Genomic DNA, 27,034 nt, shown 5'->3' with positions numbered 1-27,034 from the left:
CTATGCAATTTAAGGCAGGGTCAGTCTCCTATTTTGGAGAGGTCTTGCCTCTTGCCTTCATGTCAAAGCAAGGCACAACTGTCCAACCATCAACCGCTTCCCGTTCTGCAACAACAGTAAATCCCACCCGTGTCTGCTGAGAGGGGCAGAGCATAAACGGGTGTTAACTTTGCTTTCTAGGGGAGAGCTTCCGCACAAGTCTGACCTGGGAACCGCTCCCATCAGGGACCTGAGGGCTTTCTGCAAAACTGTATTGTTTATCATTGTATCCAGAGAGAGGGAAAGGCTAGAGCAGCAGTCTTCCACTTCTGGCTCCCAGGTAACAAACTGCCCACAAAGCCCTGGACTTTAATTCTTTCTCCGCTTGCCACACTACCCCTTGGCTAAAGCGAGATGTTACCTGCATGGTGTACTGGGCAAAGTTGATCAGAGAACCACAAAAAGATAATAACCTGTGCTGCAAAATCAGGGAGGAGAGTGCGGCCGTGTAACTGGAGGGATCTACCGTTTTCCCCAGACAGCTATGTGCTCTGGTAGGGAAGTACATCCTGAGGGAGAGCCTGTTCTCTGGGAGCTGCCTGCCTCTCCTTCCTCTGCCCGTTTTGCTTCTGTAATTCTCCGAACAGCTCTCATAGAATCGTTTCGGTTGGAAAAGACCTTTAAGGTCCTTTGTCCTCAAGAATGTACTCAAATGTCCCCAAATTTAATTGCCATTTCTCTGCCTTGTTGTAGGCCCCATTATCCCCAGTTTCACTTGTCCAAGTGCCCCTTGGCGGGGGAGGGGGGCGGGAATCCTCTTGGGGGGACGTGTCGCTTTTAAAAGCCTTTCCCCAGGCTTGGGCCTGTAGCAGTGCGAGTCCCCGGCTGCTGCTGCCACCCCTCACCGGGGCTTCTCGGTCTCTGGCTCCGGTAGGGCCGCCACCTGAAAGGGCCGGAGCTGCTTTTGTAATACAGAAAGTCTAAAATTAGGAGGGGGAACAAAAAAAAAAAAACAAAAAAAAACCACCGAAAAGCTGGTTGCACTGGGCGCCGGGCCAGGCACGACGGGCCTGCCCCCCTTCCCCCGCTCCCCGGAAGGGCAGGGAGCCCGGCGGGCCGCCCCCGCCTCCGCCGCCACGATCTCGGCCTTTGCGGCGCTGACTCACGGCGCCGCCGCACGACTCCGGCCTTTCACGCGGCGCTCCTCGCGCCGTGACTCACGCCGCCCGCCCCCGCCGCGGCGGAGGGGCGGAGCGACGGCGGCGCGAGGGGGAGCGGAGCGGGGCGGCGGCGGGGGGGCGTGGGGGGGGGGGGGGGCGGCGCGGGCGCGGCCGCGCGCCGTAAAAAGCGCGGCCATTGAGGTCAGAGCAACGGCGGCGGGGGAGCGGTATGGAGGGAGCCGCGGCGCTGCTGGCCCGCTGCCCCGGCGGCGGGCTCGGTGTGGCCGTCTGCGCCGCTGCCGCCTTGCTGCTCTACGGCGTCGCTCGGAGGTAGGGGCTGAGCCGGGCCGGGCCGGGTGGCGGTGGACAATGGCCGGCGGCAGAGGGGCCGCGGCGGCGGGAGGCTCCGGTTGGGGCTCGCCGCCCTGACCGTTGCAGAGGGAGCAGCCTCAGCGCGGTGCGGAGAGGCCGGGTAGGGCTGCGGGTGAGCCCCGGGCTGCCGGGGTCGGTTTTGTCCCTGTGGTGGTGGTGAGGAGGCGCGTGGGGAGGGACGGAGCACCCCGGATCGTTAGCGGCAGCAGAAACTTGCAGGTAAATGGCGGTTTTCCCTGTCCCCTGGAATTGCTTCGTGTCTTTGTGTGCCAGCACGGAACACCAGGGTCTTGCCCGCTGTGGGAGCCGCGCTTGGGGAATCTAAAACGTGTCCCTCCCTCCAGCCCGTAGTCTAGAGGCTGGTGTTCCTTCCAGCGGTTTGACAGAGGTCGCTGAAGGCTCGGGGCTTGCCCCTTTTGTTTTCTGACGTGTTTGAGGCAGGGGAAGAGAATATTTGGCTTCTTGTGCTGGTTGGTTTGGAGGTGGAAGCGTGGGGAACAGTGGGAGAGTGCTAGAGGGCTGTTAGTGCCGTGATAAAACTTGAGGGGATTACATAGGAGTCAGAGTTATTAGTTAGTGACCAAAATTCTGTGGCCGTTTGCTTCTTAACTGTAGAGGATGTTTCTGACCTTAGGAAAACAGACCAACTGAAAACAAGGTTTGAAAAGCATCAGGAGAGAAGTCAGGATACAGATTTCACAAAAGGAGTAAAGCTTGATTTGACAGATTTTGGTCTGGTATAGCTTGAAATGAATGTAGGAATATATGCAATAAGAGAGACTTTAGACTTTATAATGGAGCAGACTTGAGCAGTCCGCTCATCTATTGGAGAAACAGGCGGTCCCAGAGCTCATTGTGTCAGGTTCACTTCAAGTTTATGCTTTGGAAGAGAAGCATATTTCTACATCCACAATAAAATGCTTAAGGTTTGCTCTAAAGCGCTTGCTGTTGACATAACCGTATAAATGGTCAGTGGCATATTAGCCTGTAGACAAGACTTGGCATTTTTATGGCATATTTAGGGCAGCTAAGAAGTACTAGTAGCCTAAAGCGATCCCTAGTGAAGCAGGCAGCATTTCTTTGACCCAGTTGAGGCTAATGTGTCTTTTGAGGGAAGAGATTGGATTTGTTTTGCTTAAGTTCATCAAAAGGTCTCTGGAATGGAAAGCATTTACTTCCAAGTCCTTGAAAACTGCTGGTGAGTTGTAAATATTTTCAGGAGGTGACCTTGATAATTCTTTAGGGCTAGGTATTTGTGTTTCTTAATACTATTGTGATACTACCTAATTTCTTTGCCTTAGTGAAATGAATCTTCCAAAGTCATCAAGGACAGCTTCATAAAGGACTGATTCAAACACAGGCATGATACTGCCTTTGCCTTTGGTGTTAATGTTATGATACAGCCCTGTTTTGCTCCATTTTCAGCATGAGGGTGCTCACATGTCTAGCAAGATGCCTTTATGACCCCCTACAGGAAGGGAAATAAAATATATCAGAACAACCTAGTGGGAAGTAGTTCTGGAATAACCATCAACACGTGGAGTTGCACTACAGTAGCAAGACTAAGTGCTTTTTGTATCGGGGAGAAAAAAGATTTGATGTCCAGATACGCACAGGAACTCCTTAAACGTTATGAGTTTGGGCCAGATAGGAAAACGGATACATTTTGTGGTCTGTCTTCCAGATCACAGAGAACCCCATGAGGATCTCTTTCTCGGGGCTCTTTGGGTCAGTGATGGCAGAAGCTGCTCCTTCTACAAGTAAAGTCAAGATAAGCCATCACTCACTCCAGAAGAGGCCAGTAGGAACTTGCCATGCAGTGAGTTTAGTTGCGAAGCCTGTCACAGATACTGAGCTGGCAAAAAGAAGCGCCTTTTCTGGAGGATCCTGTCCTGATGGGTGGTATTCTCTAGAGTGTTAAAAGTTGCTAAACCTGCAGTTTCATAGAAGACAGCTTTTGAGGGGGGCACCACAGGAGGCGGTTACGACTGTGGGTCTGTGGCCCTGCCTAGGTCCACAGGGCACCTTTTTCTCTGTTAAGAGGACGCTGGCTCTCGGGGAAGGGTAGGCTGTGTTATAACCTGTGACACTGCACTAGAAATGTGGCTAAATCTTCAACCCTGTCTACAACTGCTAGTTCTGAGCACACACATCTATGATATAGTTTCCCTGCTGGAATCTAGACATTGGAAAATGGGATTTAGCGTTGGGTCTGCACTGGCAGATGCCTTTATTGACAGGTGATAGACATGCTTCCCTAACTGTGAGCTGACCACGGTATCAGGTTTGATGAGCTCCTCTTAACTCAGTCACGCTGACCACACTGTGCCGTGGGCTTGGTCTGTAGCTTGGAGCTTTGGCAGCTTGGTTATGTCAAACTGCCCTCAGACGTTGTTCTGATCAGAACCGATCTGTGCAAAAGAGCTCCTCCTCCCTAGTGTGCTTTTTCTTCAGGTTTGCTGGCATAGCCATTTGTCTAATTGCTTTGTAATCCGGTAGTGCCAGAATGAAGGGTGTTGCTTTAAATCCTTTTAATGGAGATTTGGTTTTTTTCTTTTAATCTGTGGCAGAGGATGAGGGTAACCCAGCAAAGAACTGCACGTTCACCTGTGGCCTCTTTTACAAACAGGAAAACCAAACATCTTCGTTGTCTGACCTAGCAGTAAAGGAGGGGGGGAATAGATAGAAATAAAAATATTTAGAAATCCAGTTTATTATTGTCAGGTAAGTGATGTGACCTGCCCTTATCAGGGAGACTGTTATTCTGTCAGTCCATTAAAAGTGTGGACTTAAGCATGACCTTGAATATATGTATAAATGGGGAATAGTGGAGAGTGTCGGGAGTTGGAAGGAGTAAGTTGCTTCTTACGTTACGTGAGAGAGACAAACTAGTTGCTGAACAGTGTTTGTCAATGGGTATACCTGCGGTTTGATTTTTGTAAGCAGAATAAAGGAGTCTGATAGCCTCTCACAAAGGAACATTTTGTCATATTGTCTGAGCAGTGTCAGACATTTACGTGTTCATCTCACAACTGAGTTTACTCCAGGTATGTCTCCCCAGTATTGTCTTAAGCAAATGTCTTCTACCTGCAAAGCCATTTGCCCAAACCTGGGAATTTTTTGTAGCTTGTTTGGGTGTGCAGGCTACGTGTTGAGGTAGCACAGCAAGTCAGCTGTCAATGGAAGTAATTCAATGACTTCTTGTTGCCCAGGTTTTATTTTGTAGGGTGGTTCTTTGTCCGGTGGAGCTAGTTCAAGTTAATACAGTGTTAGATTATAAACTCCTTAGGAATCATTTCCCTGGTGTTTTGCAAGGGATTGAGCACATGGTGAATGCTTAGTTTTGCATTGTCTGTCTCCTCATAACAGAATGTCTGACTTCAGAAGCAGTGTGTGCTCTAGCTTATTACGTTCAGCTGCTGCCTGAATTCAGTCAAGGTATATATAGTTCCAAAGTCATGTAAATCCATATTTGAGAGTCTTTCCAAATACAGTACTTGGTTTTGAAGTCCTGCCCAATTACTAGAAAATTAGCACCCTACCTACATGTTTTTCGTGTTCTTGCCTGAAATAACTTTCGCCCTCCCCCCCCCCCCCTTTCTTTTTGCATCCAGCAGGTTGGGAACTGTTTGGGTGTTGTTTTTTTTTTTTCTCACCTATTTCTATGGCGACAGATTATAGGTTCACAAAAGGAAGGATTATTGCTTTTTATCCTAAATAATCCAGGATTTAGCAATTTCTTCTGCATACATTGTGAGAATGAAGGGCTGCTACTTAAGCCTTGGTAGCACTTCCTCAGCCTGAAGAGTGAGAAATGGAATCTGTTTGGAAAAGATGGAAAGCTCTTGAGTATACTAAGGATTTGATGTCTGATATCAGCGAGTTCTCAAATGAGGTTTGCCATTGGTTCTTTTTTTGCTTTATAGCATGCGTGCTTCACTAATTTTTTCAGCCTGTGCTTTTCAGTTCTCTGTTACCCTTGAAATCAGTGTTTCTACCTCCTCTGTCGTGTCATGGAGGGAGGTTAGAGACTGATGATAGGTAGAGAGTGAAGTGTGGCATGTCTTATTTCCATGGGTGCTAGAGGATGGTGCCACAGCTGAATGAAGGTGGGATTGTAGCACTTTCTACAGTACCTGGGGACCTGTGCAATGACCTACATCAGAGGATGGAGTTCAGGCTGTGCTTGCTATCAAAGTGTGCTCAAGGTGCAGTAGGACTTGTATTTTGGTTGTTCACATGCTGAAGCCTATGCATTATATTCTCATAGCTTTCACACCTAAGATAGCGAGATGAAGCTTGCAGCAGCAGGGATTGCTGTCCACCATTCACGTGGATGTTTTGACGTGTGATTTGCTTGGCTTTTGGACAGTGGCTGCTCTTGGATAGCTTGGGCGAGAGACCTAGATTTCTGTCTGGTTTAAACTTTTTTTTTTTTTTTCCTGTCAGTTTCAATGGTGGTATTTTTAACTTGGATCACTTACTGTTTTGAGCCCCCTTGGCAGTGAACAAAGTTGAGCAGTGAATATTCGTCCTAAGAGGGGTGTGGGTGTATGCATCTATTTTGAGATGAGAATCTGTCACCCTAGTAGCTCCAGCCATTTCTTTCAGCATCTGGCAGGCAACCCTCTGTGCACTCTGTCTTTTTAGGCTTCTTTCTGGTGCTTCATTTCAAGCTTATCCTCATCGTTCGTGCTTAAACAGGAGACCCGAGCATCATTGAGGGTTTGATATTTTATGAACCAAGTTTCAAGACATGGTCTATGGAAATGGGAGTGGGGAAGAGTCTTAATTGTAGGCATCCAGCTACAAAGGCGATGGCTGAATGAGAAGCCAGCTTAACTAAGGGGAGAGCAACCCATCTTGTTTGGTGGCAGAGTGCTAGACAACATTCCTGCAGCATTTTTTGCTACTGAATATTGTAGCAGCAGAGAACATTTCCTAGAGCAGGGAGAAGAGGCATTGCTCTCAACCAGTGAGCACTTTGACTACTGTTGCTTGCTCTCCAGGCCCTCAGCGAGCCCCTCTGCTCAGTGAAAGATGTTTTCACTGCTGTTGTGGAAGCTGTCCAGTGGGAGGCATGCTGATGACTTGGTGGAATTAGGCAGCAAACAGGGCTGGTGGCAGCTGGGTCCATCTGTCTGCATAGCTGCCATAGTGAGTCCCTGCCTGAGCTTTGCCTGAACAGCTGCCCTCCCTTGGAGGTGTGCTTGGGACTGGTTTTGGTAAACCCTGACAGCTGGGCTCTGTTGCCTTGACCTGCCAGGAAGCTTCCTCTTGGGCATCGCACCGAGTTTCAAGACAAACGCAGACCTTCTTTAGCAGGCAGGCTCAAGGGCCAGGCTGCCCGAGTTCTGTGCTCAAACATCTGTCACAACCTGTTGCAATGGGGCCGTGTCACAGCTGTTTGTCTTGTAGTGACTGTTGTTTTAATAGGTTTGTTTTAAGAGGCAAGGGCCTTGTGGTTCCAGGTCATTAGTCTTTGTCTCTTCAGTTCCAGTGCATTAAAAACTGGGGAAGGCATGTTGATTCCTCAGGTCCTTCTTATGTATCCTAAAGCTGTGAAGAAACAACTATTTACAGTGCCTGAAACTTGGGATGATTTGATATGCCCTTGTCCTTGAAAAATTTTGCTAAAGCAGGGCAGACAAAACTGTAACCATGAGCCCATTTCCTAGGTTTCTGAGTACCATCATACACAGTTCTTGGGAATCGTAACTTCCATTTCCCAGAATCCTGTATATTAAGCAGCAGCTCTACTGCACGCTTCAGATGTATCAGCAGTGCTGATTATGGAGAGGGCTTGCACCCCCGAATATGCCTCTGAAAAACAACGAAGTGGGTTATTCACAAAGTTGTTATTAAAGTTTTGGCACGTTCATGGTACTAGCCCAAAGAGTCTCAGGCAGAATTTATTTCTACTTTAATAGTCCATCTTTTCATTGCAAAAATGCCTACTCTGAGTCATAGCGTTAAACATACTGAATGGGAAGATCGATTGTTATTCCAGCCTCTTGTGTTTCCCTGTTTGAAAGCCATTGCTTTCCTTTGCATCAGCTGAATTCAGTGCTAATGCCTGACACGTTTCCTTTCCTGACAGGAAGAAACCCACACACGTGACAGTGAACTGCTGGTTCTGCAATCAGGACACGGTGGTGCCATATGGGAATCGCAACTGCTGGGATTGCCCCAACTGTGAGCAGTACAATGGGTTCCAAGAGGTACTGTGACAAATTGCTTGAAGGGTGGCTAGGAAGGTGCATGCCCTGTGGGGAAACCCTGCTCCTTGTTTAAGATGATACAGACCCAGTGCAGGTTAATATCCAGCCGTTTGACAGCTGGCAGCTCTGTGCTGAGCACCTGTGGACTCAGGAACCGATCGTTTCATCAAATTTGAGAAAGAATCCACTGTACTGGGATTTGCTGATGTAGAATGATGAGGACAAATTTTCCTCTCTTGCTTCAAAGGGCGAAAAGGGCCTTGGCATTTTCACCAATATCTCGTAAGAATCTTTTTTTAATACGTGGAACAATTCTTCTCTGGTTTTGTATTTTAAAACAGCTGAAATGCTGTATTTAAGAGTATTAAATAACAAAGCCTGTCTTAAGCCAAAGTCCAGCACCAGCAGCTCCTTGCAATAGGTGTACAGAACAGTGGAGGAGGGAGATGATTTGAAGCATTTTGTCTCTTTTCTTACTTATTTCTTTTGTCACATAGGTGAATTCATGGAGTGTAGAGCTCCTGACAGAGCTTAGGGAATCTTGTTATCAACCAGAGGATATCTACCTTTGATTTTGCAATCTCATGTTTGCTTTTCCTCCTGCCTCCCTTTTTGCTTCTTGTCAGAATGGAGACTACAACAAGCCCATCCCTGCTCAGTACATGGAACACCTTAACCATGTTGTGTCAGGTGGTACGACTTTCTGTGATCCTACCAAACCCCAACAGTGGGTGAGCAGCCAAATTCTGCTTTGCAAGAAATGCAACAACCATCAAACCACAAAGATCAAACAGCTGGCTTCATTCTCACCGAGGGAGGAGGTAAGTGTTCGTTAGGGACTGGGTGTCACGGGAGGATGTTTGTCCAAGGCATTCCCATGCATGTATCTGCTGTTCCTGCGCTGTTGAGTTCCATGCTGCAGCCTAGTGAGGAGGAGAGGGAGGAGTCTTTCAGTGTGCTGTGGAATGGTGCTCCAGAAGCATTATGTGGTACTCCCGTGCTGAGAAGGTTACTGATTAGTGTTGCAAACCTACCTAATCCTACTCCATAGCCAGAAGGTGATGGCCTGTTCTAGATGGACACTGGAAGTTGAAGCTTGAGCTCAAAACCAGACTCGCACGTTGCTGAGGTCAGCTTACAACTGCAGTACTTACTGTTGACCCAGCTGAGCTTACAGGATCTGGTAGGTGCTACAGCCCACTAGTCACCTTGAAGCCTTAATAGATTTTGTTTATCCTGAGGCCTTGGCTGTGCTGCTCTGCTTTTACTTGTGGAATGGGAGAGGAATCCTGTGCAGCCACATCATCTCCCTGGTCAGGCATTTGTGCCTAGGAGGGCAAAGGGATTTTACAGTTAGAGCAGCAGGATTTCCTGCTGAGCAACTTCTTGGCCTTCCCATTACTTAATATGCACGGAAGATAGGATAGTGGGGGTTTCTCCTTCACAGTTTCATGGCTCCGCAAAGCTTCGTGCAGCACATTTAGTGCTGCACTCCTTAGCTTTCAACCACGGTCAAGCCTTGGGGTTATAAGACTGTGCTATAGTGGGATGCGTTCATCCTCTGGGTTGCCTAATCCAGTCTGCTTTGTGTAATTGTAATGAGTTTAATCAGGATGACTCCGAGGGAACAGATTTAAATTTGATCATGCTTAATGAGAACATCTTCGGCTGATTCCCTTTTCTCAGCTTTATTTCTAGTCCCTGCCTCTTGCCAGACCTACCCACTTGCTCAAGTAATGCCAGCCTTTGGCCCCTTTTCAGGCATTCAGTGAACTGCAGTGTCCGTGCCAGCTAAGAAACATGGGACCGTGTTACCCAACATGGTTAGATATGTGTGTCAGTGACAGCAGTGGCCTCTCAGCATTGCTGGCCTGTCTAGTAAGGGATGAGCCTGCCGCTACTAGTCTCTCCCGTGTGATTCCGTCTCAATTCTAGCGAATGGAGCCTGTGAAACTGCCACAGCAAGCCCTTGGGCAGTTACAGTGCATCTTTCTGATTCCCTCTCCCAAAGAAGCTGCATACTTTCAGCTGTATGCTTTTGGCGTAAGAACCTTGGAGTGGAGGTAGAAGCCCTCTATGATAAGTGATGTGTCCACTGTATTGATGCTGAAAAATGTACCTTCAGCCCTATGCACTGTCTGTTTTCAAGTGCTATTAGTGGATGGGAATTGGAGCAACCTGGTCTCTTCAAGGTCCCTTCCAACCTAAACCATTCTATGACTTACGGAGTCTTCAAACAGTGACAGGCTTCAGGTCTGGGGCTGAGTTTTGGAAGGAGCTTGTCTCTTTCTCCAGCACAGTGGTATGAAGAAACAACAGATCTTTTGTGTCCCTTCATTTGAGGAGGGGAAGAGCAATTCTAGTTTTTTGTCTCATCATCTGTGTTGAGTTCATAAGGTCTCAACAAAGACAGCAAAATTGGGCCACAGAAATTCAACATCCACAAAACAGGGCAGTTTTGTCTCTTCTGGGACATGGATGCTGGGTCAGCTATATGTGAAGTTGGCTTTATGGCTGGCCTCCAGCTTGGTCACTGTTTAGGCCTGGTTTCAGGGGGGCTTTTCTGGAGGCTGGAAGCATGCCTTGCTTGCATGTCAGCAGCAAGCATGGTAACTAGTGAGGGACCTGCAGTTCTCACCTGCTTTTCCTCTCCTGTTCTCTTGCCAGGGCAAATATGATGAGGAGATTGAGGTGTATAAGCACCATCTGGAGCAGACCTACAAGCTGTGCCGTCCGTGCCAGGCTGCTGTGGAGTATTACATAAAACATCAGAATCGCCAGCTCCGGGCACTGCTGCTCAACCACCATTTCAAACGCCGTGAGACAGACAAGACCTATACTCAGGTACACGGAGGGAGAGATCCGAGAATGTAGGGAGAAGTGCAGAGGACTAGGTACCTCTGCACCTGGGTCTGCTGCTGGAAAAGGCAGGCAGTGCCTTGGGGCTCTCTGACTCTGGGAGCTTGGGTGCATGGCCGAAGTTTAGAAGAGCACAGGATAGTTGCTGCTGATGCTCCTCATGTTAGTTTGAGGTTTTCCTCTTGCTGGTATCATTCAGTGCAATTGCCAGAAGGCAAGTCTAAAGTAATAATAAGAACAGAGTGGGAGGAAAACAGTGGGATAGGCAGAAAAGGGGAGGCAGGGAATCCAATTTATGTGTACAGGGGGGGAAAAAAGAAGTAAGAACGATGGGAAGTGAATTATGACCTTCTCCTTGCCTCGCTGCCCTGCCTGACTTTGGCTTCTGCTCATGGCTCTGCTATTGCTCTCTGTTAGTCTGCAGCATCCCGTGTGGTGTCAGCCAAGTGCAGAGACTTACAAGGACTTGAGCAAAACTGTCCAGTAAACCATACAGTCTGGAAGTGTTTCATAAAGCACCATTTCAAAACCTTACTACAGTTCTTTCAGCTTCTGACAAAGTATTTCTCCCTTCCTCTGCAGAATTTATGTTCATCCTCCTCTTCTGCTTCCATAACCGCACCAGCTCAGGTGATATTTCTGCGGTTTTTGGCCTTCCTCAGCTGTGCATTCCTGCTTCTGATGGCCTTGTATGGGTCGGGCAACCCCTTCTCGCTCAGTGCAGCAATCTCTGCTCCTGGCTCCTCTGGTTCAGCGCCCATTCAGAGCAGGACTGGCACAAGCTCACATGCAGACTTGAAAAATGACGCTTCCGTGACGGTGACACGCTGGCAGGAGCTGCTCCGTCTGCTCCCAGAACAGATGGTGGAGAACCTGAGTGCCGCGTGGGCTTACGGGAAGAATCACCAGATGGCGGTCTCTGTCCTTGGGCTGTTCACCTGCCTGTTGGCCATATTCTTAGCTGGGCGTATCAGGTGGGTTGTGCTCTTTTCTTCTGTTTCGCTTAAAGGAAAACTGCATTATGTTGGAGGTCTTTTGCCCTGTCTTGACTCAGTGAGCTGGGGGTAAGTGTTTGCCAGTATGACATATGTAGTACTGGGTGGTACCGTTCTCCTTGTGCTGGGTTGCCGGCCAGATGGATGGAGACAGCAGAGCTTGCTTTGGATCTGTGCCTTGGTTCATTCAATTTAAGCTTGAATTACTGTGAACGAAAAGCTCTGTGTGCAGCTCTGTGATCTGGTAGAGAGCGGAGCTGATCTGTTCAAGTACCTACTACAGCAGTGGGAAGGGCTGCAGATGGTAAAACCATAGTAAGAGATAGTACGTAACCTGCTCAGTCTGTGTACTCTCGCTACCTTCCTTCCCCTTCCTCAGGACCTAGGGGGGTTCACTGGGGTTTAAACTCTTACCTTGTGTCTTGTTTTGTTTCTTTTTGGCATTGCAGGCTCCGGAGAATTGATGCGTTTGCTTCAGTCTTGTGGTTCATAGTGATGAGTCTGCATTTAGCCGAGAAGTACCTGAAAGCAGAAACACCCAGCTGGCTAGACACCACCAAATTTGGCATCACATCCTTGTGCTGCTTGGTGGGCTTCACCGCAGCAGTGGCCACGCGGAAGTCAACGGGCCATCGGAGATACCGGCCCCGAAGGTCAGAGCCAGAGCAGTGACACTGGGGGAAGGAGGAAAAAGCCTTGTGAACTCTTTGCAACTGGTGCTTCTCTCTCCTCTTTTTATTTTTCCTTCCTCTGTTTCTTTTTTTTTTTAATTAGATAAACAGTGAAGATCTTCTCTTCCTTTTTATATATATATATATTTTAATTTTTTTTCCCATCCTTGCTTCCCACTGTGCTAGCTGCTTGGAGCGTTTCCGCTGCTCGTGCTAGCCGTGGAAGCTACTCCTGCTGCCTCCATTCTCCCTTCCTCCTGAGTCCTACGTCAGCAGTGCAAATATCCAACTTCCCCCAAGCCAATTCTTCCAGCAGCTGCTTCACAAACTGCTCCATAAATGCAGCCTCCTCCCCATTCTACTCCTCCAGCCAAAGAGATTCTGGCTTCTCCTGTCCTTCTGGTTCTTCTCACTGCCTGTCCATCCTTAGCCAGTCACAGAGGAATCCTCTGCCTTGATCCTCCATGGGGCCCAGGCCACCTCCGGTTTTCTAATGGTGCTGGTCATTTTAATTTCGAACTGACGGGAACTTGCCTCTGGATTCCAAGTCCTCGTAACGTGTGCTGTGGTAACACTGCATGGTGTACAGGCATGCGAGGAGGGGGCGGCACGGAGTCCCTAACCTGGTTCTTCTTGCCTTCCACTGTGTAGCATCGCTTAACTGCATGCTCTCTCGCTCTGCCGTTCTCCTGTGACTCCTAGTTTAAATGGAGAGGCATCCTTAAGTGCTTTTAACTGAACTTCAGTAATTTATTTAAAAGGGTGCTTTAAAAGGTTCTGTAGCTCAGGGTGTCTCGATTGAATATCTGAAAGTATTCAGCTGCCTTAGGCTAAATTTTCAAATCTACCACTGGCTGTTGCTTTCAATGCTGGTTTTCTTCCGGCTTTTTACCACCCACCCCCACCACCCCTGGAGGAACATCTGTGTAAAAGCACAACTGGATAAAAATGCATATATTCCTCCACTCCTGTAGCCTTAGAAAGAGAAGAAATATTGGGCTGACAACCTCATGCTATGGTATATGATCAGCTATCATTGAGCATTACTACTTACTCAGTCAATGTTTTTCTTACTGTTGAGAACAGATTAGGAGGATGTGCTATCGGAAGGGGTAGGAACCTCTGCTGTGGGACCACATGGCAATAGAGGTGGATTTTTCTTATTACTTGGCGGGGTTATTTTTTGAAATCTGGCGTCGTTAGTGCTGCTGAAGAAAGGGGTCTAGAAATTGTGACTTTGAATTGAGTGCCTGGCAGCCCTCTGCTGAAAGCTGGGGCGACTGGATGTTACTGGGTATGGAGGAAGGAGCTTTCAGCTGCTTGGGTTTTTGTAGGATTAACTTGCTGGGGCCTCTTAGGATAAGCAGTCTGATTATCCTGCACTGTTTTTTGCAAGGCGCTCCAGAGTTTCTCATCTGGATTTGGGTCTTTCAAGAGGAAATAGCATTGGTACAGAAGATCTTCTATTTTCTTCTGTTCAGAATAGCACAATGGAACTTGCCACACTAATGGTCTGATGCAAGTGGTTTGGGTGTCTTGATCTTCCTGGGTATAAACTCTAAAATAATCAGAATGGAGCTCTCACTATGAAGTATCTTCATCTCCTACTAAAAGATTCAAACACTACTGGATGCTGCAGATGCTGGTGAAATTATAGAAGCTTTTTTAGGGGAAACAAAAAATATTTCATAGCTTTTCATAGTTACTGTTCTTCAAACCGGTATTCATTGTGAAAGCAGAAAGGTAGCACTAACAAAAGCTCTGTAGAGATTCATTAACAGTAAGCCCAGTTGAGTGTGTCATGGGAAGGTACAGCCCCTGGCTGAAGGACTATGTACCTGTAACTTAACAACTGGCGTGGGAAGGGAACACCCAAACCTGCTTCCCATGTGTGCTCTCCTTTGGAACTTTTTTCTGGTGCCGGCAGATAACTGCAATATCCATCTCCAAGCAAACAGAACACCTTTTTCTCCGTTCTGGTGCTTGTGAATGATGCTGCTCTGAGGGTTGTTTACTCACTTGTCCACAAAAGGAATCCAGCATCTGCAAGGTTTGGTTCCACTCTTCTGTATTCCCATCATTTATCAATCCTGACCAAAAAGGTTTGTCTTCCAGCTCATAGTCAAACATTGTTTCTTAGTCAGTCTCAGACTTTCAAAATGCTAAATGATAACCACTGTGTCCTGTTTTCCCTAAGACACTTTATTGAGTTTAGGGAATTGTTTCAAAGTGAGTACTACGAGAAGCCATGTAACTTCCTCAGAAGAGGAAAAAAAGCTGGCAGAAGTGTGCAGGGTCCTTAGTGCTGGATTAGACTCTCACAGTCACTCTGGTGCCCCTCTCCTGCAGTCCGTTAGGAGACGTTCCTTAAAAATCCAGTCTTTTTCAATACCTGTCAGCCTGTTGGAGCAGGGAGCAATGTTAATACAGACAGTAGTAAGCTGGTGAAAGGACAGGAGGTGGCAGGGGAAAAAATAAAAGGGGACAGTTTTGCATCTGGATGTGCTGTCAATGTCTACTCAGCTTTCCTTTCAGTGCAGTGATCACTATAATGTCTTTGCCCCTGGAAAACTCCCCAGTGGAGCAGCCCTTCCAACCATTGTTCTGCAGCCCATCTGCTGTTAAAAGGGAGGAGGACAAAGCCACCTAATGAAATGGACACTGGAAGCAAATCTGGTGCCAGCTCTGCCATTCTCTAAACAAGCTGCACAGAAGACCCAGGAAACCTTCAGCTATTATTTCCAAGTGAAATAAGACATTTAGACTTTTTTATTCGCCTCCTCCCTTCTTCCTGCTTCAGTACTTTCAAGTTTTACCCATAAAGTTAAATGTCAGAAACGACTGATGTTTCTATTTAGCTATGGTTGTCTTCTGCACTTACCTGTACAAGTTAGACTGAAAGTTCCTGCTAGCTTCTAGCACATGAACTGGCAACCGCCTGGTGTGGCAGAGGTGAGCAGTTCCTCTTGCTGCTCTGCTGTCAAGTACGTCCAAGTGATGGGAGGAATCTCATTTTTAGAAGGATATATTGAGACTGCTAGAAGGAGGAGGGGTGTGAATTGCTGATAAACTGTTAAAATGTGTCAGGGTGGTCATGATAATGTCATGCCTGATTTCTAATTGCAATTTCCCTTCTTTTTCTTTTTTTTTTTTAATAAGAATAAAATAATCTGTCCAAATTTTCTTGCCCAGAAGCAAAGAAACTCTGGCAGCCTCTTCAGATGCTTGTCACCCTCTTCAGATGTTTTACTTTCAGGAGCTGAAAGTCAAGGCTGTATTAAGTTTCACTTTTTTCTATTTCATGTGGCCTCCTATTTCTTCTGAGCAGCTGCTTTCCTCCCTTTATAGCAGCTCTTTTTTTTTTTTTTTTTTTAGTTTCAATTTAAACATGCGCCATCTTTGAGTCCCCTGGGGTCTGGCGCCTTTTATGATGTTTTACTCTGAAGTGTTATGTTGTTTTCCTGTGCTTGATCTTTTCTTTTATTCTCTGGACTTTTCCCCTGTGCAGTGCTGTGATGGGATTGGGGAGGTTGCACGCTCGATACCGGGAACAGGCGGTTGGTAGATCTGTGGGAAGGAGTGGGGTTGACACTGTGAAGCCTGAATAATGCTGTTAAGAAATATTTAGCTCTGTTTGCACAGCAAGTGCAAATCTGTACTGAAAGTTTAAAATCTTTTCATCTGGGAGATATGTTAACTGCAATTGCCATGAAAGCAAGAAATCCATTTGTCTTCACTTTATGCAGATTAATACCAATGGAGTATATTTACAAGTTGCACTGATTTTGTATGTTAGAACATCAGAAAGCCACTTCATTTTATGGCCAAGCTGTACAACTGAAGCCCTTCTCTCTGTGGTGCTTTGTCCACAACTTGTCATTTGAGAACTTTGGGACTCACACTGAAAAATATTTCAAAGGTGAAGCAAAATAACAAAACATATATTGTTGTTTGATTTTAATGCCAAAGAAGATTTTGTCTTTGCTCAGGTGTCAGCTTATTTTCCCACTTCTTGGTGCCTCAGCATGTCTGTGCTGCTACTTCGAAAAACAACAAAAAAAACCCTGAGAGCCTCAAAACCAGACTTACAGCAATTGAATTTTTGGTCTTTTAGAGACTCTGATACTGTCAGTCTCCTCTCTTTCTGTTTTTCTCACATGCTTTTGCTGATGGTAGAGGATGATTGATCTTTTGGAGGAGAGGGAAAAAAGGAGGAGGTTTTTTTCCAGGGATGTTCTGATTTATGAACTGGTAGCATTCAGTCTGTACCAATCATGTCTCCTTAGACAATTAGGCCTGAAGATCAGTTTTAAGTTTGCAGTATTTTACTGTTGACTGTTTCTGGGGAAAAAAAAAAAAGTTAATCCACCACTGCCTTTACTGAGACTGTTTTAGCAATACCCAATTTCAACACCACATGGTCTGTTCTAAACTCTATGCCATGCTGTACGTTCTGTAAGGAAGGTGCTTTGCCAACTTTGCATTTTTTACTTGAGGTTCACTTAGGAATTAGCTCAGCAGTTAGATACGCCACCTCACTCTGCCTGGTTGCTTCCCCCACAGCGGGTCCAGCAGAAGGAAATGTATGCTTCCAGCTTAGGTGTTTCGGTGCAAGTCCAACATCTGAGCACGGTGCCACCATCTTCGTGAAGCTGAGGTGCTATTTTGTATGACACAAGGGGTATACATTTCCTTCTGCTGAGGGGGATAATAGATAACAAAGGGCTGGTAGCTTACTAGCACGGCTGTCCCAAAAATCACCCAGAACCACTTGATCAGTGCTCTGAGCATCTTGCTTTCACTTAGCTGGACTCTTGTTTCAGGCCAACAGTGGAGCATGTGGTAACTTGTGGTCGCCCAATGCAGCTTTGTTGCCTGAGGATTCATTCTCCCAGCCATGCAGGCCAGAGTTTGCCAACATCTTAACAGTATTAGAGGATTTTAGCCTAAAAGCCTCTAATTTCAGGTGCTGCTTTTTTTTATACTGGCCACATGCTGGTGTCTGGACAAGGGGACAGTGCTACAGAATGGAGCTGTGGTGGTGAGGGATTGCTAGTGGGTTTGTGTGTCACTTGAAATCAAATCTGCTCCAGCCCAAAGTGGCTGACTCTGGTCTTTACTCTGACAGTGGCCGTGGCTGATCTGCCAACTCAAAAGCATGTTGTACCCTGCCCAGCAGAGCTGGATAGATAAAGGGGCCGATGTGGGTTCACTAAGTGCCTTTCCCTGGATGAGATTTTGAACAACACTATGTTGCTCTGCTTCAGTGGAACTGACACAGCTGCAGTTTGGGGACAGCAGTGCCTGTACGTCTGCCAGGCCAGTGCTTGTCTCCTTCGTTTGCCACCAGTGAGTGTCGCTGGGCATAAGAGCATACTTGGGCTGCACTCTTAAATTTCTGAGCAACTCTGCAGACTATAGGGGGGTTGAGGGAGAACCCAGAGCTAGCAACCAAGTCAGCATCTCTGCTGCTGTTTCTGGTCTTCCTGAAGCCCTCACTGCATGCAAACTGACGCCTTTGTGGCCCTTTAGAATTCTAAATATGCTGTATTTATATCCCATTCTTTCTATTAACTCCTCCTTTCCAACATCCTGTGCTTTGCATGCCCTAGTGAGCTGAGCTTGGGTGTGTCAAAGGGTGAGGAGAAGAGGGGAATACAAAAACGGTGTAGTGGTGTTTTATTTTGGCTTTATGAATATTTTTCAAGTACGCTGAAATTATGTGAAGCTAATAATCACGCTTAGATAGTGTAGAAAGTATGTATTGATGTATTGTGGACAAATTATTTATACTTTTATAAAAATTAATATAATTAATAGCCAGATGATTGCTCCAGACTGACTCCACTCGTGAAAGCAGGGAGCTGTGGTGTATGGCTTTGCTTTGGTCTTTAAAGAGATGCTGTTGAAATTGTGTGCTGTCACATGTAACCTGCCAGTTCGTTCCAGGTGTGCTGTCGCCTGCAGGTACACTTGGGGCCTCTCTGAGCCGTGGCAGATGCTCTCATGTGAAAGGGGCAGTAGTACTCAGTCCTGAAGTGTACCTTGAGTCATCCCCTGTAAAGCCTCGTTTGGGACCAAAGCTGTCAAGTACCCAGGCAGGCAAGAGGGTCCTCTGAACATTTTTGTTATGCCAGCAAATCTGGATTTTTGTAGATGTGGGTTGTGCGTATACACCCCACCACCACCTTTGTGCCAGCAGCTAGAAGGGGAGGCAAAGTTGATTCCAAATATCTGTCTGTGCTCTAGAAGGTACTAGTGCAGGACCTGGCAGCTGGAGCATTTTCAGCTCTAGTTCAACCCTCCTTTTTCATCCAAAGCAGGACAACATATAGGAGAAAAGAGTTCTTAAGTCTTGGCAGCTAAAGTTTCTAGCTCTCCAAGTCACATATCAAAATCTTAATATGTATGAGACCTGTGCCCTTTTTTAGCATCATTCTCCCCTCTCCCTGTGCCTGTGTTTTTTTTATTCACACTATTGCTCTTTACTCCTGATTCTGTCAACTGGACTGGAGGCACAGGTATGGCTCTGGCTGATGGGATGCAGCAGACCAGACAAGTGACTGCATGTCAGCTCACAGAAACTTGCTCATCTCACAGCCAGCAGCAAGGCAATAGTGAGCTACTTCTGCAGTCTTGGGCAGCAGCACCCGTGCTGCCTGGGGAAAATGGTGCGGTTGTACATAGATAACTCATAACTAAATTGTGATGGGACTTAAAAGTCCAGAGGAAACATTTTACCCCATGACTGATACATGGTTCCCTGGCTGCCTCCAGGCACATGAACCTGGGCACATACAGCAAGCTGCCTGACTGTGACTGCATCTTACCTTCTTACTTCATGTACTGAATTATCTGATAGTAGCAGTGGGTCCATCTACAGCCCTGTAGTCTGACCTGACCCATGCGCTCCCATGTGGCTCTCTGTCCCAGGGGTGAGCAGCATCTCTGGTTAAAATGTGAATTAAAAAGGCACACCTGTATGGTGGTGTCTTTGTATAAGAGGGGGAAGGTATTGGGGTAGAGGAGGGGAGGCTTTGCTGGCAGGAGGTGTTTCTTCAGGACAGTGTACGGTCCCACACCATGTAATGCTCTTTAACCTTCTATTTATTCAGTTTTAAAGTATCTGTGTAGCAGAGTTGTGCCCAACTGTCTAGTAATGCTGTGATCATTGTAAACACTAATTAAGATACCCAATTCTTGATGTTCACAATACCAAGTTCTGAAATAAACGGCTTCCGGGCCCTGACTATTTCCACAACCTGTCTGACTCCAGAGCCTTTTCTTGTTTGGTTTGGTTTTTTTTTTTTTCCTCCTCCTCCTTTATTTTTTGGTTACTTTTTCGCTGTTACCTTATCCATTCTTTTGTGCACAAATGGCTTGGAGCAATGCAGTAGTCAGAGAGCAAAGACGCAGCTGCACTGCTCCATTCCAGGGCCATGATGTAGCTGCTTTCTGCCTTATGATCCTCTTGATCTCCTCACCTTTTTTTCATCTGCTTCTGCAAGAAGTTTTAGTTCAGCTGACCATTCTCAGGCATGACGTGCATTCCCATGACACCATCCCTGCTTTTTAGCAGCATCTAGCCCTCTTGACATGACAGCGGCAAACGCTGAAGAGAAGAGCACATAGGAAAGGAACAGGCTTTTGCACGTTGCAGGAATTTACTTTGTTCAGAGCAGATCAATATTTAAGCCATTCTTTGTTCAGCACTCAATCCTACGGCATTAGTATGCTGTGCTTAAAATTCTTCAGCTCTTCTTTGCTAACCAGAAAAATTCCGTTTCTGGATGGTGCAGGACAAATGTTCATCAGGTGCCCAGAGGATCTGACTGCACTGACTTGATGACACTGAGAAATGGGGCTGTTAAGCAGCAGAGCCCATGGAAGTCCGATCCAAAAAAGTACAATCCCAGGAAAGAGGCTGCGGTTATGAGGGATAAAATGTTGTAATATCTTCCAGCCCATTAAGTGAAAAATTGCCCAAAGCCGTAAGCCAAATAAGCTGTTTTCCACTGCAGCAAGCAGCTGTGTGAACTTAGTTCCTTTAGCCCAAAGATACAAAAGGTGCAAAGTTAGGAAAAAAGAGCTATGTTGTTCACAGGCGATGCTCTGATTTGGCCCTTCACAGATACAGCGCAGTGAGTGGTCGGTATTGCTGTTTCTGATATGATTCATATCATAGTCCTGAGCTGCACTTTTAGTTTCCTTTCCCGCTCATTTTCTCTTACAAAGCTGAGATGGATGTGTACATCTGCTATTTACATCTGTATGTGTCGTGGGGCAAATGTGTATATGTATGTGCACTAAAGGACTCTGCACGTTTGCGAAGCATGACACCATTCCTGGGTCCTCTGGAACCTGAAGAGGTTGGGCAGTTTCTGCTGCAAGACTGACGAGTTCCTTGCTGCTGTTAAAGGCATGTCCTGCTTGCAAGCACCAGGAAGCTGGTTGGCTCAGATGTTGTTCAGCCTCATTAAGCTGGTCGGGATTGTTGATGTCTGCCTCATACTAGCAGATAAGTAGTTTTATAAGGTATTTTAAATTGTAATCTTAACTCTAGACTGCTTCTTCTGGACGTGCTAGCACTGCATAATATTGCTTCATCACCTCTTTAATCTCCAAAAGAGAATGGCACATGCATAAATGACCTCACAGCGCAAGATTGAGATATACATATATATATATATATTCCTTCACGCTCTGATTCTCTGCTGGCTTTCCTCTGACAGAAGAAAAGCCATGTGGCTGCTCTCATCTGTCTCTCTTTTCATTAGAAGTGAGATTAAACCTCCTAAAGTTGCAGCATGATTATGTGCCGCAAAGTCTGATATCTCCATTTTAAAACATTCACTTCATGCTTTGTTAGTACTCATCATGACTTATTAAATAAGTGTTACCTGTTTCTAACTAAACAAAAGTCTTACAGGAGATCCTTGAGAGATGTTCACATTCTAGATTTTCTTGCATGTATTTTAGTCAATTGTTAAAAATAATACAAAGTTCCTATACTTTCAACATTGCAGCCTTTTTTAGAGTGCTAGTTTTGGTGGTATGAGGATACAAGTCCCAAAGCTGACTCATTTCTGATGCAGTGTAGTCAACAAAACTACACATAGACTGAGATCAGTACGTGATTGCGAGGAGGAATAGAAAGAACATAAAAATAGGAGTAAATTTTTGACAGCTTGTTCGTCTCAGGTTGATTTTTAGATTTTAAACCACTGCAAAGGGAGGTGATGAAATGGGGGTATCAGAAACTAATTGCATAGTTTATTTGCATACGGTAATTGAGTGTGAAATACTGTGGCAGTGCTAGCTGCAAAACCTGTTAATAATACGAAGTCCTTTTATACAGTTATTTTACCAGTGACATAGCAGTCAGCTTATGTCTGTATTACTTAAAAATCAAGCTTACTGGTACAGGTACCCTTAGTATGTTTTGTCTGCTACCTCCTGTCTCATGTTCTCCAGTTGGACACGCTGTTCTACAGCTCCCCTCTTTCACTCGGAAAGAACCCACTGGAAACAACTCGCAGATCTAGAAATACAATTGCTGCTATTGTTGCTAATTTAAATTTTTTCCAGACGCTACAATAGAGGTTGATTTTTTTCACTCACTAGAAGCAAGACACTTCCTGGAGTGTGTGCTACAAGAGCACAACTCCCTCCGAATAGCTATGCTAGTACATGTTTGTGGCTAATTAGGATATGCAGAGAAAGGACAATGTAATGGTTTAGGCTTCAATTTAGGACTGGAAAACCCAGGATTGTGTCTCTGTTCTATCATAGGATTTTTATGTGACTCTCGACAAGTCACTTACCTTCTTTTTGTTTCTCTTTCCCATCTGTAAAATAAGGTTAGTGAGTCTTCATTACCTCTCAAAAGTATAATAAAGGCAAATGTATTAAAGAGCTTTGAATGTTCGCTTTAAAACAGAACTCTTGTGCCTAAATGTTTATCTAGGTACTCACAAATAAAAAACTTTTCTCTGTACTGGCATCAGAGGTAAGGTGTTGATCTGGCGTCTAAAGACAAAAAGACTGGTAGATAGCTAGTTGCTTCCCACAGTTGTGACATTTCTAAGCATGTTGTTTGCATGTGCGCATAACAAACGTAAGATGTACTCTATTGGTGGTCCTGTGTGTATCCGGACTTTGTAAAGCATTCTGGTGGTCTCTGGGTAATTTTCTCATCCAGGGAGGGAACTAAGGTACTATGCCTGTTTGCACCTGAGTTCCTAAACTGTTCCACCATTTTTTCCACGCTGTATTATGGGACAGGTTGGTGCATGATAGTTTAAGTAAGGTTGAGCAGTTCTTTCTTCCCTAGTTTCAAAGGTGTAGGAACAGTCCCATAAACTCTTAAGTATTCTGCATCTTGCACTCCTGCGCTGAAAAATTGGTATAAACCTGATAACAAGGCAAGTGTTCATGCAAGTACAACTGAGAGAGGGAGTTACTGGAATGTGCTCATTGCTAAATGTTTGTCATGCGTGTCATTTGCAGGTTCCTTTCTGGAGATCCGATTACTGTCTTTCCCAGCAGCACTGGGACTGGCTTCCCTTCCTCGCCTACGTCTCTCTTTGTCCCAACACCACCCAGTATTCTCCAGCTGACAAACCAACAGCTCTTCAGATCGCCATGCAGAACTACTTCTTCCTCTCTTCCTGGTCGTCTCAACAGGGCACTGTCGCTGGGTACCATCCCCTCCTTGGCCAGAGCAGGTAAGTGTGCATGGAACTTTCTGGCCCAAGGGAAATGACAGTGGGATGGTACGGTACTTCAGAAGAAAATGGGCTGTGAAGTATCCACATGTTACAGTCCTGGTTAGGAGTTGCTGCTCCTGTGGCACAGAGGAGTATCCAGCATTGGTAACTTGTTTTTTTGACATGAAGAAATCGTGCAGCGTACCACTGCCGTCTTGGTGAAACAAAACGTCTCACTGAATGTGGGTTTACCAAAATCCATAGGCTTCTCCAGGCATTCGTGGCAGTATGGCAGAAGCTCCAAAGCTATGTGTGGGAGGGAGGCATAAGGAGAGTTAGACACGGGAATGGCGAAGAGCAGCTTTTGGAAGCGATTGGGAGCATTAGGATAACTGGTCGGGCAAGAGCAATCGCTCCCTTCCTTCTAGCTGCTTTGTGTAGTTTGCTTTTCTTGCTGCAGCTGAAGGGGGCAGAGCTGAAGGCAGGCTCTTCCCTAAGTCTGGGTTTGGTAGGTATTTGCACAGCTATTGAAGCTGCTTTAGAGATGCCATTTTGTCTTGTTTTTAAGGGCTCTGTGCCATCTAGGGACGATTTATAGGCCTGAGGAAAGGATTTCTCCCAGTAAGCCTTCAGTTTTGCTGCACTTGAAACTCACAGGTGGGGAAATAGCATGCAAATGCCATTCTCCATCCAAGGAAAGCTAAGCTTTCCTGTGTCACTAACTGATTACCAGAAGGTCAGAGGCCAAAATGTGACAGTTCCTAGGATAACACCGCAGCAGAGAGAACAATTTTGTGGGGATTTTTGAGTTCATTCAACATTTCTCTAGCTCGCGCTGGCAGCAATTTTGCCAGATCCGCTAAGATCTGGCAAGAGGAAGACCAGCCATGCAAACCTTTTGGCAGAGCCTTCACCTTCCTGGTTACCCGACTGCCACTGGAAGGGCAGCTGCAGATGCACCAGACGGCTGGGATTCCCGCTGCGTGCTAAACCACCCTTGTGAGGCTTGTGCTTCTTTTGTTAAGGTGCAAAGCCAGACAGACTGGAGAGGGCATGCTGTTGGGCCAGGTGTTTTATGCAAAAAGCAAGGTTTTCAACTTCCAAAGCCGTTTACTTAGAATTACGGCAGTGAAGTGCCTAAGAAAAAGAATGATTTAAGCTCTGAGGTTTCATTTGTAGCGCTTCTTTTTCCTGACTTCAGTACTTTTTTGTTGTTGTGTTGTTTTGGTTTGGTTTTTTTTCTTTTTTCTGCCTCATTATGGCTATGGTGCCTGGCAGATGGGAATTCATCTCACCCTATGATCTACCCTTAAGGCTCTTTTAGCAAGAAAAAGATACAACCGTTATCTTCACCTTCTTCCTTTTAAAGTAGAGGCAAGCCAGGCTGTGATACGGTCAAAGGGTTGCTTGTGGAGCCTGCTGGACAGATCTGTTCTGCTACAGCTGGGAACAGTGGATTATTCTGATGCTGGCCTATAGCCTACCCGGGAAAACCGGGACAATTTTCCTGCCTACATGTACCACCCGTCCCGTTCTGATATTGATGACAAGATGATGCAGTTACGTTTCTGAAGGACAGGCCTCCAGTAGCTGAGCCAGCTGAGTTCAAACTGTTCCGTTTTTGCTTTTTAGATTCTGGCTACTTGTTCAGCGGCAGTCGACCAGCCTCGCAGTCATCTTGCTCCAGGGAATCTCCTACATCAGGTAATGCACTAGGCCTTCCAGAGCAACTGTCTTTGCAGGATTTGCAGTGAGTGGGTTGAAATACAGGATCCAAGTTGAATTCTTTCCTCCCTGCTCACATCCCAGTGAAAGTGTGAGTTTCACTGTTAGAAATGCTGCAGAGAGTTCCAGCTAAGAGTGGGACTGCCTTAAAATAAGGTGCTGTATGTGTTAGATGCCCTTCTCCCTGGGAGAGCTCACAGTGAAATCAGTGAGACAAAGCAAAGATCCCTTCCCTGCTCCACAGCTGAGTTGAGATTGGTTTGATAGGAGACTCTTAACTGTTCCTAGGGCAGCTCTTTTGTTACACTGTCCTTCCCCAGCCCAAGGAACTGCTAATTTGGCTACCCTGTCTGCTCTGTCCTTTTATTCCTTGTCCTCCAGTGACCTGTCTGCTGCCCTCCTGACCCCAAATGGATCATTTGGCTGTTTCTGCTGCCTAAGTGTTTGCTGCTGGAAATGCAGTCACACTTGGGCTAATGCCTTTGTGCAAACCTCTTTGCATCCTGATACGTTTTCCTGACAGCTAAAGGCATGCTGGAAGGATTAGTTTACCTGCAAGACAGCATAGATAATGCATGCTTTCCTGATGGACACAACTGAGCAGAAAGCTCACCCAGCTCCTGATAGACCCATCTCTAGTCTAAATTATTCTTGAGCGTACTGAAGTGCGTGTGGAATTTCTCCATGTTTTACAGCGTGGGAACTGGAATGAATAAAGAATTTTAGTACAAGATGCGTTGGACATTTGCAACTTTTGTTCCCTTTTCTTGTAGAATTGTTAAAGAAAAATGTGCCTATTGTATTTGGATTATAATCTCATTATTTTCTCTTCGGGGATGTTTCCATTTCAGATCACTTCTCCCTGCTGTCAGGCAGCTGTGCTCCCTCCCACATCCCGTCTCCAGCACCGTCGGTGGCTGGCTCGGTGACTTCCAGCTCAGGTTCCTTGCGATACCGCCGGCCGCTCATCAGCCCTGCCCGCCTGAACCTGGAAGGACAGAAGCTGCTGCTTTTCCAATCTCATAATGAGGCTCTGCTCACCCCAACTAGCTCGGAGGAGCACACCTACTCAGACAGCAACATCTTTGCCACTGAGCTGACCCCTTTTCCAAAGAAGAACCTCGTCGAGCAGGGAATGCATGGTATGCTGGCAGCCTGCTGCACTCCTGGAGGTGCGTTTGTAGGAAGGAGTTGGCTTGCAAGCAGAGCCACGCATCATCTAGGCCACACAATAGATGAGAAACCCAGGTGGTGGTGAGTGGTGGGCTACCAAAGCTCCCTTAAGAATCCCCTGGCCTGGAGAGCCTCTTGGCTGTCAAAACAGACGTCCTTTTCTCACTTAGTGGTGCCCCAGGGATACTACTGCTGCTGCCTTCACCCTTGTTTGGATAACTCCTTTAACCACGGATGTGGTGGTACTGATACAGACAGGGTGTGAGACAAACATGCAGGCGACTTCTGCTGCACAGCAGTGAAATTTGCCCTTTTTTCCAACACCTGTCCTCAATCCTTTCATGATTTTTACCAGGCAACCATTCATTACTCCTGTCTATCTTTAGTCAGTAACTTCTGCTAGTTTTGGCTTCCACTGGTGTCTTCTGAATTTTCATATCTTTCTCTCATTGCAGGTATGAGATCTGCTGTGGAAAGGGGGAGTATCTGCAGTGATAATTCCATCAGAAAGGAGAATCGCTCGTCACACTCATCTATCTGTGTGGTAGACACAACTACCAAAGGGGAAGATTTGGCGGGCTGGAGAGGTAGGTGCAAGTCCTGTGCGTGCCTCATGTATGTGTGAGCATTTCTACAGGTAGCTGAGATCTTTCCTGTGCTGTCGTCGTGATCTGATCTTGAGATCAAATAAATAAGTAGTGGCAAAATGGATCTTCTGCCTGCTAATCTGAGACTTCAGTAAGGCTATTCCTCTTCTTTGGCTGTCTGAAGAATACTGGCAGAGTGCTAAACTGAGAAGGAAGGAAAGGGGTGGGGATGCGGATGTTGATAAGAGCGATGAGATGAAAATAGAACCAGAGAGAGCAGTGCTTCAGCAATTTCTGCTTATGGGGAAAATGCTGGGCAAAGAGAGAGAAAAAGCACAACATATGTTCACTGTTAGTTATTTCGTCAGTTCTTTAATAGCTATTTCTTATATTCCCTTTTTCTCTTTGTGTTGTCCTCTTCTCCTAAGGTCGTTTTGGTAACTCCGCTCTCCGAGGTCTGCTGGCCGTGAGTCTGACTCTCAATGCTGTCTTCACATCAGCCTATATCTACCGAAGCCTGCGCTGATTTGTCCCAACACTCCTTTTCTTTCCAGTTCCACCTGCTTCCGAGGAGACACGAAGA

At 46.3% G+C, this 27,034-nt stretch overlaps 1 protein-coding gene across 1 annotated transcript; it reads left to right on the top strand.

Moving 5' to 3' along the window:
• Positions 1-1,368: 1,368 nt before the first annotated feature.
• Positions 1,369-26,977, top strand: TMEM201 (transmembrane protein 201). Its single transcript, XM_086475995.1, has 11 exons — positions 1,369-1,469; positions 7,612-7,732; positions 8,359-8,553; positions 10,400-10,576; positions 11,174-11,565; positions 12,036-12,239; positions 22,767-22,984; positions 24,599-24,670; positions 25,543-25,833; positions 26,320-26,451; positions 26,880-26,977. The coding sequence occupies exons 1-11, from the start codon at positions 1,369-1,371 to the stop codon at positions 26,975-26,977; spliced, it is 2,001 nt and encodes a 666-aa protein (XP_086332121.1).
• Positions 26,978-27,034: the final 57 nt, after the last annotated feature.

Source organism: Leptosomus discolor, chromosome 20 (genome assembly GCF_034619465.1).
Source record: "Leptosomus discolor isolate bLepDis1 chromosome 20, bLepDis1.hap2, whole genome shotgun sequence".
Classification (NCBI taxonomy): domain Eukaryota; kingdom Metazoa; phylum Chordata; class Aves; order Leptosomiformes; family Leptosomidae; genus Leptosomus; species Leptosomus discolor.
Note: the sequence above shows the minus strand (reverse complement) of the source record. Positions and strands in the feature narration are given on the sequence as shown.

Excerpts from the sequence above, each read along its gene's own strand:
- TMEM201 (XM_086475995.1), top strand. The coding sequence starts at position 1,369 with ATGGAGGGAGCCGCGGCGCTGCTGGCCCGCTGCCCCGGCGGCGGGCTC. Across the intron at positions 10,577-11,173 it reads CAGACAAGACCTATACTCAG|AATTTATGTTCATCCTCCTC; the intron begins GTACACGGAGGG and ends CTTCCTCTGCAG. Across the intron at positions 26,452-26,879 it reads AGATTTGGCGGGCTGGAGAG|GTCGTTTTGGTAACTCCGCT; the intron begins GTAGGTGCAAGT and ends TCTTCTCCTAAG.